At 42.1% G+C, this 21,466-nt stretch overlaps 1 protein-coding gene across 1 annotated transcript in view; it reads right to left on the reverse strand.

Moving 5' to 3' along the window:
* The window catches only part of LOC126249177 (esterase E4-like), a 280,540-nt gene that overhangs the window by 226,124 nt on the left and 32,950 nt on the right, over positions 1–21,466 (reverse strand). Inside the window, exon 2 of the mRNA XM_049950835.1 lies at positions 7,249–7,427. Coding sequence (XP_049806792.1) covers positions 7,249–7,427 — 179 coding nt within the window. The remainder of the gene's footprint in view (positions 1–7,248; positions 7,428–21,466) is intronic.

Raw genomic sequence — 21,466 nt, forward strand, 5'->3', positions numbered from 1 at the left:
AGAACCTCAAAGAAGCAAGCATGGAGGACATGGAAGGGGACTGTGAATAGGTGCCATTAGGTGGGAGTATGGGGCTGTTGGAAGGTGAGCCAAGGTAGTTCATGCAAGTGCAATAAACACTTTGTCTGCATGGCACAGTGGTTAACACAGTTGCCTAGTAAGCAGGAGATCCCGGGTTCAAATCCTTGTCCAGCAAACATTTTCACTCAGCGCTACTGGTTCTGCATAAAGTTGTGATGCAGCTGACATCAATAGTTCCTCCCTTTCCTTATATATATATATATATATATATATATATATATATATATATATATATATATATATATATATATATATATATATATATATATAGTTTTTTCTGAAGAAATAAAAAAGCTGTCTTCGAAAGATTTTGTTGTCCTCTTTGGTGGATCTAATGACATTTATCAAAATGATACAACTAAAGCCTGCTGCGAATTAAACAAGTGTTTATCTGAACTAAGTCATACAAACGTTATCCTCGTAAATATACCACAAAGGTATGACTTGATGTCCTGGCCGTTTGTAAACAAGGAAATTAGTGCCGCCAATGAACTTTTTTCCAGTATATGCAAACAATATAGAAATATTTCTGTTGTTAATATTAATACCATTGGATGCAGATTCCACACTACTCACGGGCTGCACTTAAATGGCCTTGGAAAGCAACTTGTTACATTAAAGCTAATGGAAATTATTCAGAGACTGCAATACTTACCAACAACATCATCAGTGGTACCTGTATCATCATCACAGAAAGTATCTCTAGGAGTGACTAATGCAGAATCAGATACAGTAACAGAAAATGCAGCAGAAGTACCTAAAGAAGTAATACTAACAGAAGTAGAATCAACAGCAGCGTCAGAAGAACCACGTTCAGTAACAGCAGAAGTAACTCCTCCAGCATTAGAACCAGCTCCTACAGCAGTAACACCATCTCCCTCACCAGCAGTAGCAGCACAAACTACTTCACCAGCAATAGCAGAAGAAACACCATCAGCAACAGCAGAAGCAATTCCTCCAGCAGTAGAAACAGTTCCTATAGCAGCAGCACCATCTCCCACACCACCAGTAGCAGGACCAACTCCTTTACCAGTAATAGCAGAAACAACTCCTCCACCAGCAGCAACTAAACCAACTTCACCAACAGCAGAAACAGTACCAGCTCCTCCTCCATCACCTTCAAGAGTAGCAGAAAAGAATAGACCAGTCACAGTAAGTAAAGTATCATCTTTGTCTCATGATGAAGTGATACCAAATGATTTGGGAAAACATGTTCCTATAAAACTTGTGGACAGTAAAGCGAAACAAACTTCCAACCATGTTTCAAACAGACCCAAAAAATTACCAAAGAGAAATGAAGATTTTTTTATGGTTTATCCCAAGGAATTCCAACCGTCACCTAATATAGATTCCAGGGCTGAAAAAACAATTAAATGTTCTCCATTGCCCCATAATACTGTACTCCTTCCCTCCTCTGACAGTAACTCTATCTTATTTCTGCACTTAAATGTCGGGTCTCTGAAAAATAATGCTGATGAGTTTGGTATACTATTAAAAAGTAACAAAAGAATGATTTTATGTATAAACGAACACTGGTTAAAGGAAGAGGATATAAAACTGTATGTACCATCAGGTTTCAGATTAGCTACATACTTCTGCAGACCCAGTGAATCCTATGGGGGTTCATCCATATATATTAGCAATGATCTAGACTTAAAGTTTTCTGTTCTTGAAGTTAGTGACCTATGCATTAAAGGTGTTTTTGAAGCAGCTGCTTTTATTATACCTAGTATACAGCTCATAACTGTGTCTTTATATCACACTCCTGAAAGTAATGTAGAACAATTTATAGAATATTTAGAAAACTTGTGATCAGTATACAAAAATATACTAAATACAAAATTTTAATCTTTGGGGATCTAAACATAGACAGAAATGTTAATTTAGTAAACATGTTAAGATCCTATAATCTCTTTTGTGCTAATGAAAGTCCTACAAGGCACTCCTCCTGTCTTGACAATCTAATAACAAATGTATACAAATGTGATTTCGAGCTAGGCTTATTTAATGTCGATTACCTGTCAGACCATAGTGGTATATGGGTGAAACTAATTACTAAAAAACCAAAAGAAGACGAGGAACAAACTCAGTGTGTCAGACTATCTACAGATACAAATATTAGCAAGTATAGAGAAGAACTTAAGTCTATAGATTGGAATACTGTTATACATTCCTCCAGAAATGTTGATGAAGCCTTCAGCACATTCCTCAAAATCATTTCTGAAATCTTCCACACATGCTGTCCACTGGTTAAAAAACAAAAAAAAAAAACAAAAAAGTTAGGAAACCTAGCCACTCAACTTTACAGAAGTGGTTTTCACCCCAATTACAAAAACTGAGACTATTGGTAATTACTTGTCACGATAAGGTCAAAAAGGGAGCAGTAGATAAAGAAACTTACAAAAACCTGAAAAGAAAATATAGATCTGAAATTAAAATAGCCAAGTGTAAGGCAAATGGTGATTTCATTAAAAAATCACACAATAAATGTAAGGCTGCATGGAAAGTAATAAAAGCAGAGCTAGGTATGGATATAAACTACAAAGACAACACAAATGCTGCTAACGTCACTGCTGATGATTTCAATCACTTTTTTGTCAACTCTGCCAATCTTAGCCTTCCAACCCACAGCAACCAGAATTCCAATTCAACACATACACCTATTTCTCACCACATATCTGGCAGAAATTTTCAACAAAACATTACAAACATAGTGTCAGCTTGTAAATGGAGAGAAGTACAAGTAACTGATATAATTAAAGCAACCTCTAAATTAGGATACTCTAGATCTGAAGATGTGTATGGCCTGTCAAACTATGTAATTAAAAAAGTTGTAGATCTCATAACATATCCTCTTTGCATACTGGTAAACTGGATTCTCTCGAGTGGACACTTTCCAGAATGTCTCAAAAAAACAGTTGTCATACCATTATACAAAAAGGGTGACAAGTCCTGTATCAATAATTATAGACCAATTTCACTTGTGCCTATTCTCTCAAAAATAATAGAACATTGCATACTGCAGCAAATATGCATACACCTATCAGACAATAATATATTAAATGATTCTCAGTATGGATTCAGGTCAAACTTATCAACAGTCAAAGCAGTTGAAAACCTTATCTCTTTTGTACTAAGCGCATTTGAGTCAGAATTATCTGCCGAAGCCATTCTAATTGACTTGAGTAAGGCTTTTGACTCAGTTAACCACAAATTATTATTAGATAAACTGTGTTGCTATGGAATCAAACACTTGGAACTCTCACTAATTGAATCATACCTCAGCAATAGAAAACAAATAGTAAAGCATAATGACCAACAGTCACAGACTTTAAGTATAAAATGAGGTGTTCCTCAGGGCTCAGTGCTTGGCCCTCTACTATTTATATTGTTTGTAAATGACTTTCCGAATAACTTACCTTGTAAATCTATCCTCTATGCTGATGACACAACATTAGCTAATTCTGGAAAGGATATAAACATATTGAAGGAGGAAAGTGAAGAGTGTCTCAAAATATCTAATATCTGGTTTAAAGCTAATGACTTATCTATGAACCATGAAAAGACTGTCAAGATAATCTTCAGTTTATCAAACAGTAACATGGAGTTATCATCTGTTAAACTACTAGGAATACACATTGACGCAAAATTAACTTGGGACACACATACAGATTATGTATGTCGAAAGCTATCATGAGTTATCTACCTACTAGCCAAACTACACACATGTGTTACAGAAGATTTATTGCTTCAGTCATACTATGCCTTCTTTCATTGCCATCTACAATATGGCATTCTTTTATGGGGTAACTCTCCAGGAGCCAAAAAATGTTTCACTTGGCAGAAGAAAGCAATTAGATGTTTTTACGGAATCACTGACAACAAGACCTCACGTAGACCTTATTTTAGAGACTTAAAAATTCTCACAGTCCCATCTCTTTACATATATTGTTGCCTATTAAACATAAAAGAAAACTTAAACCACTACACTATAAGGAAATCAGTTCATCAACACAATACTCGACAAACAAATATGATTGATATACCCACAACCAGGCTTAAGAAAACCCAATCTAGCTATGAATACACAGGCATAAAATTATTCAACACTTTACCCGTACAGGCTCAATTGGTTTCAATGGATATTTTCAAAACTAAAACCAAAGTATGGATGAAGAAAAATACTTTCTACAGTATAGAATAATTTCAGAATAGTTGTAAAGATGATCTAATTTATTGATAAACTAAGGCTTACTGTTATGTATAGTTATGGATGTAGAGGCAGCTAGCTATAAGCTAGTAGGGTACAACACTGTCTTTTTTTTCCATGTAATATTTTTGTTATATGAAACATAATGTACAAATAGCTATAATACTTCTGACAACATTGATTGCATGTTAATGCTGATAAATTATGGCTTACTGTTATGTATGGATCTAGGTGTAGAGGCTGTTGTAAGCTAATAGTTTACAACATTGCTATATTTTTACTATGTAATATTTTGGTATGTAAAACATAATGTACAAATAGCTGTAACTCTTCTGACGACATTGATTGCATGTTAGTGCTGAAAGATGGATAAAAATAAATAAATAAATATTTCTCCCCCCCCTCCACCTTCAGACTGGATAACATGTATCACAGCTGTAGATTCCATGATATCTATTCTTTCAGACATATCTGAAAGAACAAATATCACACACTCATATAATGAATGTTTTTGTTTCTTTTCCTGTGAGAAACCACCTCCAAAGTTTATCCCCTTACTTATTACTAACCCTGTGTAGATCAATGACATATTCCTACTATAAAAGGATGAAATTCTGAATTTATCTAGAATTCTGTAAAGAATAATATAATATTAGTGGTTTTAATGTATAGATGAAATATCTGTGTGACAGGTTTGTATATACTAATGCTTTAAAAGGACCTCTCCTCACATTAGCATATATGAATGCATATTACATGTTTCTGAATAATTATGCTTGTACTCCTCTTGCTAATTTGAAGAACAGTCACTTCTGAATTTCATGTGAGTGAAAAGACAATTTAACTACTTAAATGTATAATATCTGAAAGTAGTTTGATGAGTTCCAAATTCTGCCAGTTAACAACATATTTGTATACACTACCTGTAACATCCAAACTTTGACCTATTACATTTTATCACATACTTTTATTTTTATTTTGTTTAGATTATGAGGAAGAACTTGTGATAAAATTGGGGAACATCACTACAGATGGAAATATATATTTTTTTTTTCACTTTGTTGCTGTTGTACACTAAATTATTTGATTGCAAAAGCCAGTGGTTATTGCAATTTTGATACCTATGTATTGAAGGTACAAGGGTTGAATGAAAAGTAATGCCTCCATCTTCGTTAATTTGGTGTGGATGGGAATATTTTAATAAATCAAATGCAGGAATAATCCTTTGAATGTGATCTTTAATTACCAATATTCACTTTTCCATATAATCACCAGCCAATTGGATACATTTCTGCCATTGATGAACAAGTTTTCTGAAGCTGTTTCCAAAACCACAGTCTCATAGTTATCTCAATGTCTTCATCAGAAGCATAATGATATCCCTGCAGATAGTCTTTCATCATCGGGTACAGATGGAAGTCAGACGGTGCTAAATCTGGACTGTATGGAGGAAGCCATACGGTGGTGAGATTCAGTCTCTGATGTTCTGCTGTGGTGGCACGTGAAGTGTGTGGTTTGGCATTGTCATGCTGCAAGAAAACATTTCCCTTTTTCTTTCGGACCCTTGTTAGCCGTCATTTCAGAGTTTGCAGCGTTGTGACGTAATGCTCTGAATTTATTATTGTTCCACGATCAAGGAAATCAACATGGATAACGCCATCTGCGTCCCAGAACACTGTGGCCATGATTTTTCCAGCTGAGGGCTGTGTCTTGAATTTCTTTTTCTGGGGCGAATCTTTGTGTCGATATTCCTTATACTGACGTTTCGTCTCTGGGTTGTACTGGGGTACCCACGTTTCGTCTCCTGTCACTATTGAATGGAGAGAGGCGTCACCTTCATTCTCATAACTTGAGAGGAGTTCCTGGCAAATTCCAAGTCTGTGCGCTTTCATTTCAGGAGTCAGCATCAGGGGTACCCACAGATCTTCCGACAGCCAAGCAAAGCAATAATGTGACCCACACGTTCTTGTGAAATACCGATTGTGCTTGCAATTTCTCTCCGAGTGATACCTGTTGTCAAGAATTCTATGACTGCACGTTTTTTAAATCCCATTGCCCGACCGTCTGCACAAGGTTCCATACTTTACACTGTAACAACACAACCGTTCAATGCTAAGGCTGCCTGCCAACCAAGGTTACTAAATAATACTGCCAACTGGAGCTGTAGAGGAGAGGCTGTGGAATAAGCCAGTACCTGCCGCATACCAATGCTGCCAACTGTTGAAGAGTTACGAAGGTGGAGGCATTACTTTTCATTCAACCCTCGTATATATACATTGAAAGTGTCAGTCAAAAGGAAATATGTAATTCCAATGAGAAGATCAACAAATTAAAATGCTATAAATCTTGAACAGAGATGTCAAGTATTGTCATAATCAAATGTCTACAGTCAATGCATGCTGAGCGTCCTGCTTGTTACAAAGAGAACTGGCAAGAGAGTTGATGCACTGGGATGAAATGCTGACTACTGAACAATGAGATTGGTTAATCACCTCTCAGTATTACAAAGCATTGAGATGATGAGAAGAAGATATTATTTCAAGTTCAAATGATGATGAACTTGCAATTACTGGGAAGCAGAAGTTAAACACTACTGCAACAACGCCACAAATCTGGTAACGCTGCAACTATGCTATCTAAGCCAAGTTCAGTTTTAACTGACAGTAAACATGAACCTCTAATTTGAAGTCACAGAAAAGGTTTATATAATTGATTTAAAATACAGACCTATGTAAGTTTTATGACTGAAACAGCCATAACAGTAATTCACATCTTCCAGGCAGAGCACGGTTCACCATTCCATTAGTGCTTACGAGTTTGCCTAAAATGCATTTCTTCCTAAAAAAACATTGTATACGCCATTCTCGAGAAAAAGTTCTTTTGTAGTGGCTGTGAGACGTCCTGTGTAATGACAAAATTCAGAAAACAAATGTGATGCAAATTAAAGCACACTGTACCTTGAATCTGAGGTTTCCAACAGGTGGCTGGGCGTAGCGAACTCCTCTGAAAGAATATATTGGTTTTCCAGTTCTGGATGCAATAACTGAGCCTCTCAAAGATCCCAATGGAGTTCTAACAACTGGTGGTGGTATTTTAGCAAATTCTTCTTGTCCTAAGAAATATTCAGCCACACCATCTGCACAAAAGAAATACATTTCAGTAAGAATCAAAAACGAATATTAATCAGCTATCTACTAATGACAGTTCCACCAACATATTAGCAAATGAGTGAAACATACAGTATATTTTAGACAGTGAGACATCATTACTCTGAGTAAGAGTGCTGTTTGGGTGAATGCACAATCTCTGTCTATCCATTGATGGATAACAGCTGGTCAGCAGGCTGTGGCTTCCAGCTCAGTGACTGTCAGGGCTGCTCAACCCACTATAATGGACCACGCCTTGACAATGGACAACGAAATGGGCTGCGACATGGGCACCCAGAGAAACGCAGATGCCACCATCTCTTCAACACAAAATGGACAGAAACAGCAACTTGGTCGCCATCCGCCACTCTGTCAACCTAATTCCCACCTCTGAAACGCCGGGCCGGCTGGAGTGGCCGTGCGGTTCTGGGCGCTACAGTCTGGAGCCGAGCGACCACTATGGTCGCAGATTCGAATCCTGCCTCGTGCATGTATGTGTGTGATGTCCTTAGGTTTGTTAGGTTTAATTAGTTCTAAGTTCTAGGCGACTGATGACCTCAGAGGTTAAGTCGCATAGTGCTCAGAGCCATTTGAACCATTTGAACCTCTGAACTGTGGCAACACTTGCCCCCAAAGAGGCAGCAATGTCAGCCCCAAAGGCTACGGAAACAGAGGCTGCAAACCATAAGAGACGCATAACATCAGCCTTCCCATAATCAAAAAGAATAGCTCAAATGAAACAAAGAAGGAATTATGTGTAAGAGACCAAGAAGGAAATGACCTTGTCAGACGTGGGATACGTGCATCAAAATATGTTCCTGGTGCACAGGTATCAACCAAAACCACCTGTCACGCAGTCTCTGACGCCAACTTCAAGAGAGAAGATAGCTGCGAAGAAGAAGACGCCACCCCTGTGTCATTGACAACATATTCATCGCAGTAATACTGCAAATACATACTCATCATGATGACATAATGAAGAACAGTCTCAAACATAGTTACCCAGCCTCTGCAAGAGAACCCAAGCCGCCATCGATTGCTGTCCACTATGTAGGAAACTAACTGACCTATACAAGACCTGAACGCCATCCTCGGGTCCTCTGCAAGGAACTGCACTTAGATTTTCTTTTAGCCAGAGGGATTGGGTTATTCGGAGGAAGAGAACAAACAGCGAGGTCATTGGTCTCAATGAATAAGGGAAGGACGAGGAAGGAAGTCGGTCGTGCCCTTCCAAAGGAACCATCCCGGAAGTTGCCTGGAGCGATTTAGGGAAATCACGGAAACCTAAATCGGATGGCCGGACGCGGGATTGAACAGTCGTCCTCCCAAATTTAGCCAGAACCAGCATACAAGAATATGATATGAACACTCGAAGATTACAACACTGTCCAAAGAAATGAAACTTCGATACTGCACCTACACTCTACAATGAGCGCTCTAAAGAAGATTGTGATTAGAAGACTCCCTATCAACGCTATCTAAACTATCTGAAAATGACACTCGAGGCACAATGTCGTGTGAGTGAAATACACAAGACAAAGAAAATCAATCATCGCCATAGACACCGCCGAGAACAGAAGCATCACAAAACATCGAGTGGGTACCAGCAGCTGATGTCAGCACTGAGAGACTAAAGCTCAGCAGAGGACCAAAACAACCGTACCAATGCCAGGAGCATTGGCACGTTTCACTACATTGTAGTACGTCTGCATGATGTGTAAAATGTGCCGGCAATCACAACAGCAGCAAACGTACACAAAAGTTTTAAAAGAAGAAGCTGATGTGTTCCAATTGCTGTGGAGATCATGCTGTGAGTCGTACAGGTTAACACCCGCCAACAGCGAAGCTGGCAAAAGGAATCAATGCTGCAAAAGACAGGAATCACCTTCGCAACATCCGTTTCAAATGGTGCACAACCGCCGTCACCTACTCTCACCGAGACGACCAGTGAGCAGTACAGAAACGAAGCCATGTCGTCAAACGACGGAAATGCATCCCAGGAACAAAAAGGGCTGCAGCCGAGGCAGAAGTCAGATAAGTCATCGCATGCAAGATCCGAATTGAAAGAAGATAAGGAAAGTACTCCGGAGAATGGCATGGAAAGAAATATATGTGAAACACTGACAAGAAGGCGTACCCGTAAAGACATAACGGAATACTAATGTCCATGGTACTAAAGTGAACTGTTGAGTGTAAAAACTGGAATACATTCAGCAAATAACTGAAGACGTAGGTAGCAAGTGCTACTCTGAGATAGACAGACTGGCACAGGAAGGAACCCGTGGTAGGCCACATCAATCAAACAATTCAGAAGACCGATGACTTACGAAAAACGAGAGAGAGAGAATGGAAACACTATGATTCTCGCACCGACACATCATTCACCAAGCTACCAGAGTTTCGGCCAGAGAAAACAACATTGCCATCTTCAAGTTGTTCCTTTGGTCCGCACATGTGGACCTTCGTTCATTTTTTTTTCTCCGTAAATAGGAATTTTTTTCCGCTTATAGACCGATGATGGTACGCGAGTGTGGCCCATCTAGTTCTTAGTTTTGAAACCAGGCTGCAACACCTTACGAGTAACGATTCGTGTGCTATTTTACAGCTGGTCATATACAGAAACTAGTTACTTCCACTTATCGAATAGGTATATAAATAATTATTATGCCTAAATATTACACTGAAAATCGGTGTTTTTTTTTTTTTTTTTTTTTTTTTTTTTTTTTTTTTTTTTTTTTTTTTTACCCAGGCTCTTATGTTCGCTTACTAACGTAGATGTTGAAAATTCAATTTGAATAAATTTTGTTCGTCCCTATGATTAATATGTTTTCTGCAGGGCCTCATATGAACTTCAGGTCATAATGCATATCTGCTAATTTCAATTTGGTCTTCGATAACGGAAACGGAAATAACTGTTATTTCTACACTTCCAGCAATGCACGAAATATTAACAGATGAGCAATTAAAAGCTCTTCTTAATGACAGAAATGCGGAATAATCTGACTGGAAAAATGACGAATTCTCGTTTTTGACTGAATATTGTCGTACCTAGCTCGATGAAACAGACTGGCAAACAATAGAAACGTTAAGAAGTCGTGCCAGTTGCTTCACTCTGACAGTGAAATGCAGATGTATAGAAAACGTGAATAAAATGCTAAGAACATTTATGTTGCAATCAATTTCAGAAGTTAGGTTTTACAATGTTGGCCAACGAACTAAATTTATTGAGTCAAGGAATGCCTCAAAACGGAGGAAACCGAGCTGCAACTCCAAGATACGAGATATGTGCGTCGAATGTGGAATGTATTTATATATTAAGAAAAACAGTTGTTTTGAAGCTTATCATAAAACCCGAAGATTTATTTACTGGCAATAGAGAATTATTAATTGCCAGAAATTATTACGATATACGATTGTTAATTGTAATTCTGTCTGAGACAGCAAAGGACCTGGAAGAGCAGCTGAACGGAATGGACAGTGTCTTGAAAGGAGGATGTAAGATGAACATCAACAAAAGCAAAACGAGGATAATGGAATGTAGTCGAATTAAGTCGGGTGATGCTGAGGGACTTGGATTAGGAAATGAGACACTTAAAGAAGTAAAGGAGTTTTGCTATTTGGGGAGCAAAATAACTGATGATTGTCGAAGTAGAGAGGATATAAAATGTAGACTGGCAATGGCAAGGAAAGCGTTTCTTAAGAAGAGAAATTTGTTAAGATCGAATATAGATTTAAGTGTCAGCAAGTCTTTTCTGAAAGTATTTGTACGTAGTGTAGCAATGTATGGAAGTGAAACGTGGACGATAAATAGTTTAGACAAAAAGAGAATAGAAGCTTTCGAAATGTGGTGCTTCAGAAGGACACTGAAGATCAGATGGGTAGACCACATAACTAATGAGGAAGTACTGAATAGAATTGGGGAGAAGAGAAATTTGTGGCACAACTTGACTAGAAGAAGGGATAGATTAGTAGGACATATTCTGAGGCATCAAGGGATCACCAATTTAGTATTGGAGGGCAGTGCGGAGGGTAAAAATCGTAGAGGGTGACCAAGAGATGAATACACTAAACAGATTCAGAAGGATGTACGTTGCAGTAGGTCCTGGGAGACGAAGAAGCTTGCACAGGATAGAGTAGCATGGAGAGCTACATCAAACCAGTCTCTGGACTGTGGACTGAAGACAACAACAACAACGATTATTATTTTCCTGCATTTTTTAAATTGTTTTACCTTTATTAGAAATCACACACACACACACACACACACAAAATATATATAGCACCAGCAGCAGATGATTAAAAAATCCCGCCACTTGTTAAGGACAATAACACCATTTGTAGGGTCTCATGCAAATATGAACATTCTAGGGGACACCTTCGTCAACAACTTTACACTGATCATCGACTCAGCTGACCAGCAGCACATCGACCTCATCACTGAGAGTTTGCCACAACATCTAAGAGCACGAGCAGGTGATGACATCATTGAACCGATCACACCAGACGTAGTCAAGAATCAACTAAACTGTTCCAACTTCAACAGAGCAGGAGGCCCAGATTTAATACTAAACTCCTGCTAACACAAATACCACCTGCAGCCACCGACCATCCAGCCTGGAAGCACACCGAGATCGTTGCAATTCTGATGCCTGGCATGAAAATGCGACTCTCCAAGGAGCTACCAAATGACAGGTTTCCTTTCCATGCTGTCAAACCTTTGGGCAGGCTGCACCTATTGCATCTCCACAGGTACACTGATATGTAGGCCTGCTCCCAATAATCAGTTGAGTTTCCATTATGACCATGCCACAGAACGTATGTCTATCAGAAGACTCTATGTAACCTATGGAGCTTTGGGAGCATTTCGCTGCCATTCTCTCTGAAGTCTCAGGAACTTTTGACTCCATATGGCATAAGGATGTTTTGTACAACATATTTGTGTAAGGGTCCCCATGTCATACATCAGGCTCCTACAGAGTTATCTACAAGGCAGAATCTTCCATGTAAGCGCCGACAATCTGACAACGGCATGTCCGCCTGTGGTCTCATCCACACAATCATTCCCTAGGCTCTGTTCTCGGCCTGCTGTTGTACGCAATCCACAATCTAGCGGTAGACTTGTCTCAGGCCAAAGGTGTGTAGCTCATTCTACTTGCTCATAATACTGTTATAGTAACACGAATGTCGACATGACATGCTGAAGACTACAACAGGCAAACGACAACTTCGCCATGTGGAAACGGAAATGGGAACTCTCATACAATGTCTCGTAAACTTAGGGTATCAAGTAACTTAGAAGATGGTTCCCAAATACCCACTATAAATTTTGCTGTGGCGTGAAGCCATCGAATGGTCCTCCGCGGCTAAGTATCTTGGAGTCACACTGGATAGGAGACTGATGTTTCGCCTACACGTCCTGCAGGTTACAGAAAAAGCTTAAAGAATCTGAGAGACATTCGCTCCCTCTTAAACCCATGTTTTCTCTGTTTGCCACCTTGGGGTCACGCTAGATAAAAGACGATTGTGCTGCTCATAATGGAATATGTTGGTGTTGTGTGGGCCAAACACAGGGGAATGGAGCTTGATGATGCTGCAAGCACTACAAAATCATACTCTAAAATATGCACCAAAGGACGTTTAAGTATTCTAAGGAAATAATTCGTGAAATGGCCACAGTGCCATGACTTCAGAAACGGTTTTCGGATTCCAGTTTTGCAGTTTATAATTGTTCTAGGTATTGAATCACACTTAATAATGCTTTTAAATGAATTTTCAAATTTTCGTAATAAATATTGAGGTTTTCATTAATGCAACCAGTAACTGTCTAACTGCTGTTATTCATACAACGGCATTCTCAAAAATGACTCCTCAGCACGAAAACATTGTGTTTCATTGTGTGAAATCATAAACGCTGCAGGGCTCTTCCTATCCATATTCTTATCGGAATTTATATATAGAACTGTAAGTTTACCACTTTTGCAAACGAATGTTTGTTAAGTGTACTAGTTTAAAACTCTACAAATGGCGTTTCTGATGCTAGGCACACAATGCCGAGATCACCACATTTAGATAGAGTGTAATCCTTTATAGTCTAAACTGAACGTAACTTGGATCGAATTATATAATGAACTGTCGATTTATAAACTTCGTGCCGAACGACTGTTCAAGCACGCAGCTAACTCGTCTTAGTTCAGCTAAAGCCTGTCACAGAGTCCGACGACCAGGTCACAATATATGCAGCGATATGGAGCCACCCTCTTTGCTAATTTTTCTATTTCCAATATAGATATTGTGAGCAGAAGGTTCCGAAACATATATGTATTAACCTTGCAGGTATGGCAGACAGAACACTCATGTGACACGAGAGTGGCGCCAACTCCCTCTCCCTCACCACTCCCCCTGGACCAATGAGGGTGAAGCACCCCCTCCCCACATTCATCTTCTATAACTGGGACACTTGTGTGGGAGGGGTTACTCAGGAGCTGGACAGCATCTATTTGTTAATAAAAGTATAACGTTAGGTCATGTCACTTGAGTTCTGTTTGTTAATACCAACATTACGTTACACCAGCAGAGACCATAACCAGACAGATATGTAAGTACCCTCATTGTTATGTATTTTTCCGTTTGTCGTAGTTTCCCCAGTTTCATGTATTTTCCGTGTCCGCCCCGATAGCTGAGTGGTCAGTGTGACGGATTGCCGTCCTACGGTCCCGGGTTTGATTCACGGCTGGGTCGGGGATTTTCTCCGATCAGTGACTGGGTGTTGTGCTGTCTTCATCATCATTTCATCCCCATCCGGCGCGCAGGTCGCTCATTGTGGCGACGAATGTAATAAGACGTGCACCAAGGCGGCCGGACCTGCCCCGCAAGGGGCCTCCCGGCAAATGACGCCAAACGCTCATTTCCATTTTCCGCATTTTTTTGTTTTGTTTTATAACAGGAGGCAGTCTGAAACACAGGGAGAGGTTGTGTCTATTTGTTTGTAACAAACTACGTCGCTCTGGGTCTAATTGTTAATAACAACATTATGTGGCACCAGCAGAGACCTCACCTAGACAGAAATGTAAGTATTATAAGTTTCACATATTCTTACGTATTTTCCTCAATTTTACGTATTTTTCACAGTTTTCCTATTTTACAACTATAGGCACTCCAAAGCGTAGGGAGAGGTTGTGTCTATTTGTTCATAACAAACTATGTCACTCCAGGTCTATTTGTTTAATGTTTCGAGGCACCAGCAGACGCTATACCCAGATAGCTTTCTGTAAGTACTCTTAGTTTTATGTATTTTTCGTACGTTCCTAAATTTTACATATTTTTACCAGGTTTTCCACAAATTTATGTATTTCGTGCAATTATACAAGACTGGTTACAATGTCGTGATGCTCTCAGGCAATCACAATGCAGAATTAGGTATCGCTGATACTGAGGCACACCTCCCAACTGCATCTTTTATAACTGGGAAACTCTGGAGCTGGGTAACATAGTCTGTATGTTTATAACAAATTACGAGACTTGAGGTCTGTTTGTTTAATATTTAGAGGCACCAGCAGCCCAATACCCAGGCGGATAATGGGTAAGTACTCTCAGTTTCACATATTTTCCACGATTTTGTACATTGTACCCATTTATGCGAGATATGTGTCAACATCGCGTCGTGTGGTGTTACGACGTCGCGTCACAGAGTCGCGTCGCATCACGACGTCGCATTGCGTCTATCTACGTCATGATGTCAGCTATGTCCCAATTTATGTATCGTTGCTAAGCCACCATTCCATTACTAGCGTGTGATGTCACAGTATTAGAAACGAACACGTTGGTAGAAATACACTCCTGGAAATGGAAAAAAGAACACATTGACACCGGTGTGTCAGACCCACCATACTTGCTCCGGACACTGCGAGAGGGCTGTACAAGCAATGATCACACGCACGGCACAGCGGACATACCAGGAACCGCGGTGTTGGCCGTCGAATGGCGCTAGCTGCGCAGCATTTGTGCACCGCCGCCGTCAGTGTCAGCCAGTTTGCCGTGGCATACGGAGCTCCATCGCAGTCTTTAACACTGGTAGCATGCCGCGACAGCGTGGACGTGAACCGTATGTGCAGTTGACGGACTTAGAGCGAGGGCGTATAGTGGGCATGCGGGAGGCCGGGCGGACGTACCGCCGAATTGCTCAACACGTGGGGTGTGAGGTCTCCACAGTACATCGATGTTGTCGCCAGTGGTCGGCGGAAGGTGCACGTGCCCGTCGACCTGGGACCGGACCGCAGCGACGCACGGATGCACGCCAAGACCGTAGGATCCTACGCAGTGCCGTAGGGGACTGCACCGCCACTTCCCAGCAAATTAGGGACACTGTTGCTCCTGGGGTATCGGCGAGGACCATTCGCAACCGTCTCCATGAAGCTGGGCTACGGTCCCGCACACCGTTAGGCCGTCTTCCGCTCACGCCCCAACATCGTGCAGCCCGCCTCCAGTGGTGTCGCGACATCGTTCTACCATTCCTAGACCGGCAAGGGAACCTGCTGTTCCAACAGGACAATGCACGTCCGCATGTATCCCGTGCCACCCAATGTGCTCTAGAAGGTGTAAGTCAACTACCCTGGCCAGCAAGATCTCCGGATCTGTCCCCCATTGTGCATGTTTGGGACTGGATGAAGCGTCGTCTCACGCGGTCTGCACGTCCAGCACGAACGCTGGTCCAACTGAGGCGCCAGGTGGAAATGGCATGGCAAGCCGTTCCACAGGACTACATCCAGCATCTCTACGATCGTCTCCATGGGAGAATAGCAGCCTGCATTGCTGCGAAAGGTGGATATACACTGTACTAGTGCCGACATTGTGCATGCTCTGTTGCCTGTGTCTATGTGCCTGTGGTTCTGTCAGTGTGATCATGTGATGTATCTGACCCCAGGAATGTGTCAATAAAGTTTCCCCTTCCTGGGACAATGAATTCACGGTGTTCTTATTTCAATTTCCAGGAGTGTAGTAACGGAATAGAGAATTCTACAATCCAAAGATACTGTATAAGAAATATCACACTATTTTACTAGATTATGTGACGTCATAGTAAAATTCTAACGCCTCCAACCAAAGATATTTTATCCGTAACACACATCTAGACAGAGTCGTCCAGTATCTGCACTAACTCCAGCGAAAATTATGTCGTCTGCTGGAGAATAGATCACCGCCCCTTAGACTTCTACGTGTGGGTATGCAGCAGTGAACGCCGATGATTGCGGGTACAGGCCCAGCAGTTGCTGAGAAAGTTGCAGTTGGTGCTTAACATTACTGATGTATCAGTTCTGGACGAGAGATCTCCCGCCCATGTTAACAACGTCGAACAGATCCCAAGACGTAGGTGGAAATATCAAAGACTGTACACGCCTAGATTACGAAGAACTACTCTCCTGCATTCTCCGGATAATGCCGATACAGTATGGAACTCTTTGTACGATCGTGGCCAACAGGTCGCGGATGGGAGGGATATACACGTCTGTCTAGCACTACGCCACACCATCTCTCCGGGCGGGACAGCAGCTGGCTCATTTGTCCGAGGAATGAGCGTTCCACCACAGTAAAATCCTATTGTATAGCATGTCGACGCCTTTGCAGATAAACACTGCTAACACTTTAAGCGCCAATCACTATCCTCCCCGCCCGTAATTTCTCTATGGAACACCTAGACAAACCAGTATAACTCGCAGACACCTACTTGATCGCCAGAGGAAATTTGTGGACTCCTTTGTGGATAAACGTTGCTAAGAGTTTAAGCGCCAAGCACGTCACTCCCCAATGCCCTTTCTCCCTGGACCAATCAGAAACACATCACCCCTTCTCCCTCCAACTCCTTTTTTCACTCCGGGAGCCTCCCAAGTGGAATGAAGACTCGTGATAAATTGAAACCTACAAGTATAAGCGACATTACTATAAGCCTCATATATTAACCACGGGAAAATCCGAATATGGTACATGATTTCGATTGATCCACATAATTCTAAAGACTCACGCTGGGCAGCTAACACATAGCTGTAGGCCTATTTGCTACTGGAAACTTATCTGTGCATTAGTCACGAGTACCTCTCAAATGTGACCAGGACTGGCGCAACAAGTGTACCCACCCACTACACGTGAACAAAATATGGGGGGGGGGGGAGAACAATCCTAATTCTACAGTGGGATATATCTGCCATACATGTAACTCTCGCAGTATTAATATACCACGTCTTTAAAATACACTCCTGGAAATTGAAATAAGAACACCGTGAATTCATTGTCCCAGGAAGGGGAAACTTTATTGACACATTCCTGGGGTCAGATACATCACATGATCACACTGACAGAACCACAGGCACATAGACACAGGCAACAGAGCATGCACAATGTCGGCACTAGTACAGTGTATATCCACCTTTCGCAGCAATACAGGCTGCTATTCTCCCATGGAGACGATCGTAGAGATGCTGGATGTAGTCTTGTGGAACGGCTTGCCATGCCATTTCCACCTGGCGCCTCAGTTGGACCAGCGTTCGTGCTGGACGTGCAGACCGCGTGAGACGACGCTTCATCCAGTCCCAAACATGCTCAATGGGCGACAGATCCGGAGATCTTGCTGGCCAGGGTAGTTGAGTTACACCTTCTAGAGCACGTTGGGTGGCACGGGATACATGCGGACGTGCATTTTCCTGTTGGAACAGCAAGTTCCCTTGCCGGTCTAGGAATGGTAGAACGATGGGTTCGATGACGGTTTGGATGTACCGTGCACTATTCAGTGTCCCCTCGACGATCACCAGTGGTGTACGGCCAGTGTAGGAGATCGCTCCCCACACCATGATGCCGGGTGTTGGCCCTGTGTGCCTCGGTCGTATGCAGTCCTGATTGTGGCGCTCACCTGCACGGCGCCAAACACGCATACGACCATCATTGGCACCAAGGCAGAAGCGGGATGCACGATGTTGGGGCGTGAGCGGAAGACGGCCTAACGGTGTGCGGGACCGTAGCCCAGCTTCATGGAGACGGTTGCGAATGGTCCTCGCCGATACCCCAGGAGCAACAGTGTCCCTAATTTGCTGGGAAGTGGCGGTGCGGTCCTCTACGGCACTGCGTAGGATCCTACGGTCTTGGCGTGCATCCGTGCGTCGCTGCGGTCCGGTCCCAGGTCGACGGGCACGTGCACCTTCCGCCGACCACTGGCGACAACATCGATGTACTGTGGAGACCTCACGCCCCACGTGTTGAGCAATTCGGCGGTACGTCCACCCGGCCTCCCGCATGCCCACTATACGCCCTCGTTCAAAGTCCGTCAACTGCACATACGGTTCACGTCCACGCTGTCGCGGCATGCTACCAGTGTTAAAGACTGCGATGGAGCTCCGTATGCCACGGCAAACTGGCTGACACTGACGGCGGCGGTGCACAAATGCTGCGCAGCTAGCGCCATTCGACGGCCAACACCGCGGGTCCTGGTGTGTCCGCTGTGCCGTGCGTGTTATCATTGCTTGTACAGCCCTCCCGCAGTGTCCGGAGCAAGTATGGTGGGTCTGACACACCGGTGTCAATGTGTTCTTTTTTCCATTTCGAGGAGTGTATTAGTAAACAGATGCGGAAATAATCATATGCGACTTCGCCAAATGCAAACGAGACAGAGAAAGGGTCACAGTGGAGAAAAAATAACTCTTCCTATATACATATGGCCGAGCGGTTCTAGGCGCTTCAGTCCGGAGCCGCGCGACCACTACGGTCGCAGGTTCGAATCCTGCCTCGGGCATGGATGTGTGTGATGTCCTTAGGTTAGTTAGGTTTAAGTAGTTCTAAGTTCTAGGGGACTGATGACCTGAGATGTTAAATCCCATAGTGCTCAGAACCATTTGAACCTATATACATAGTCATAGACTCGCAGAGGCCACAGTACTGTAAAAGGCGACCTTAGAGACCGGCCACCGTATACCGACAAGCGTATCCTGCAAAGATTAATCACCAACGTGATTCAAAAATGCAAACAACACAAGCACAATCATCGCTAGAAATGCGAGTTGCACAGACCTGATAACAGTGGAGTCAGCACCATATTTATGAGGATGAGTGGACTGTTAGAATCACTGCACAATCTGTCTGCTAATTGATTGAGACCTGTGCTAAAGTTTGAGTGTGTGTGTGTGTGTGTGTGTGTGTGTGAGAGAGAGAGAGAGAGAGAGAGAGAGAGAGAGCTTGTGGCAGATCCTCGGAAAAAAAATGGATTCTGTTGTTACTTATACAGAGGAAGTGATAGACATGGAGTCACAGATGTACTTAAACTATAAAGATGTGGTAATCGGTCGAGAGGAGTTGTAATGAGTAGGGGGCGTAGTCATCCTGTATACAGTACACGATTATGTAAAATTAGACTACAACTTCTGCATGGAAGGTGACTGCCAGGGAAAAAGTGTTGTGATTGTGGGCGACGCTAAGATAGTTGGAATAGACTGCTTAAAGAGGATGACTTCCTGTTTATAAAGATATATAATAAATTTCTCACAAGCCTTGGCGTGAACAAAGTTATCGATAACCACCTTGTAGTTTTTACAGTGTCCAGACATGTGACCAAGAGGAGAAATGTGCTTTTACTTCCTCCTGGGTTAAAGAACATGCTATTACCAAGTTGGAGGCTACAGTACACAATTACAGAATGGTTCATGTGCTTGACCCAGTGTAAGACTATTTAAGTGCTTTTGAACTACAAAAAACAATATCTACAATGTGTTCCACTGTACTCTGTGCCAATTACATCAATGTGGTGTCAACTAATGGAAAACTTGCATAACAGCTGCAGTTTGCCTACTGGAGGTAGTAAGAATACTCGAAAATTGCCTTAAGTTGTCCTGAGGCTCAAGGCCGAGAAAAACTTATTAATTATGTTCTGTCTGCATATAGTTTTAATTATCTATTACACGGAGATTCCCACCACTGATTCCAACAACGACGATGTAAGTATTACTCAACAATGCTATATTAAAGCGTGAGAAACATATTCTCTCAATCCAGGACATTATTCCCCACCATACCGTCAGATAAGGATATCGCAAAACTGGGACCAGCACCCACAAACAATACTGACCACAATACCAGATCTATGTGGCAGGTCACAGCTGCTGTCGTAACTGAATCATTAGGGACGCCATAATCGCACCCCACCTACTAGTCCATATCTCATCACTGCTGAGAGTGGTAGGTAATGTCCATCACTGTTCGGGTTGTCGACAGCTCTATCTCTCCGCCTGCGAGATCCTCCTGTCATAATCCAATTGATGTAAAAATATTTGAAAAATTATTGCTTGTAACCAGATTTCTTTATTTTTGGAAGCACAGCTGGATATTCCTCGTAAGTAAATTAGTATGCTGTAGAAACACATTTTGCACCTCTCTCAATGCGGAAGGGACGGAATGATCGTCCGTTCGTCAGACATGTAACGGTAGGGAGTTTGGTACACGCTATTGAATCAAGACTGGGATACCTGGTTGTTATTTAAGGCATCTAAAAACAGTCAAAAGCATCATCTTTCCCAGAGAGGTTTATAGGTGTGTTGAGAATATGAGGGGGGAGAGGGGAATATAGTGGGAGTAATTCTGACTAGTGCTTGTATATCCGTCTAAATGAGGTAATGAGTCAAGCAGATGCATACAAGGTGCTTGAAAGCGTAATGACCCCGTATGACCAGAAGTTCTTCCCTCTCTACCCAGATGTTGTTTTCACTCATCTGCACAATAATTGTCATTCTGTGTCTACCATACACATACAAAAGATGACACATGAGAGAGGGAAATGGCATATACTAAGACAGATCGATGATGATGTTTGGTATGTGGGGTGCTCAACTGCACGGTCATCGGCGCCCGTACGAACTCGCAGTTTTTACACAGTCCAGTTTTGCCAATGTTACGAATGATGATGATGATGAAATGATGAGGACAACACACACATCCAGTCTCCTGGCAGAGAAAATCCCCACCCTGGCCGGGAATCGAACCCGGGATCCCGTGATCCAGA

This window comes from Schistocerca nitens, chromosome 1, assembly GCF_023898315.1.
Source record: "Schistocerca nitens isolate TAMUIC-IGC-003100 chromosome 1, iqSchNite1.1, whole genome shotgun sequence".
Lineage (NCBI taxonomy): Eukaryota > Metazoa > Arthropoda > Insecta > Orthoptera > Acrididae > Schistocerca > Schistocerca nitens.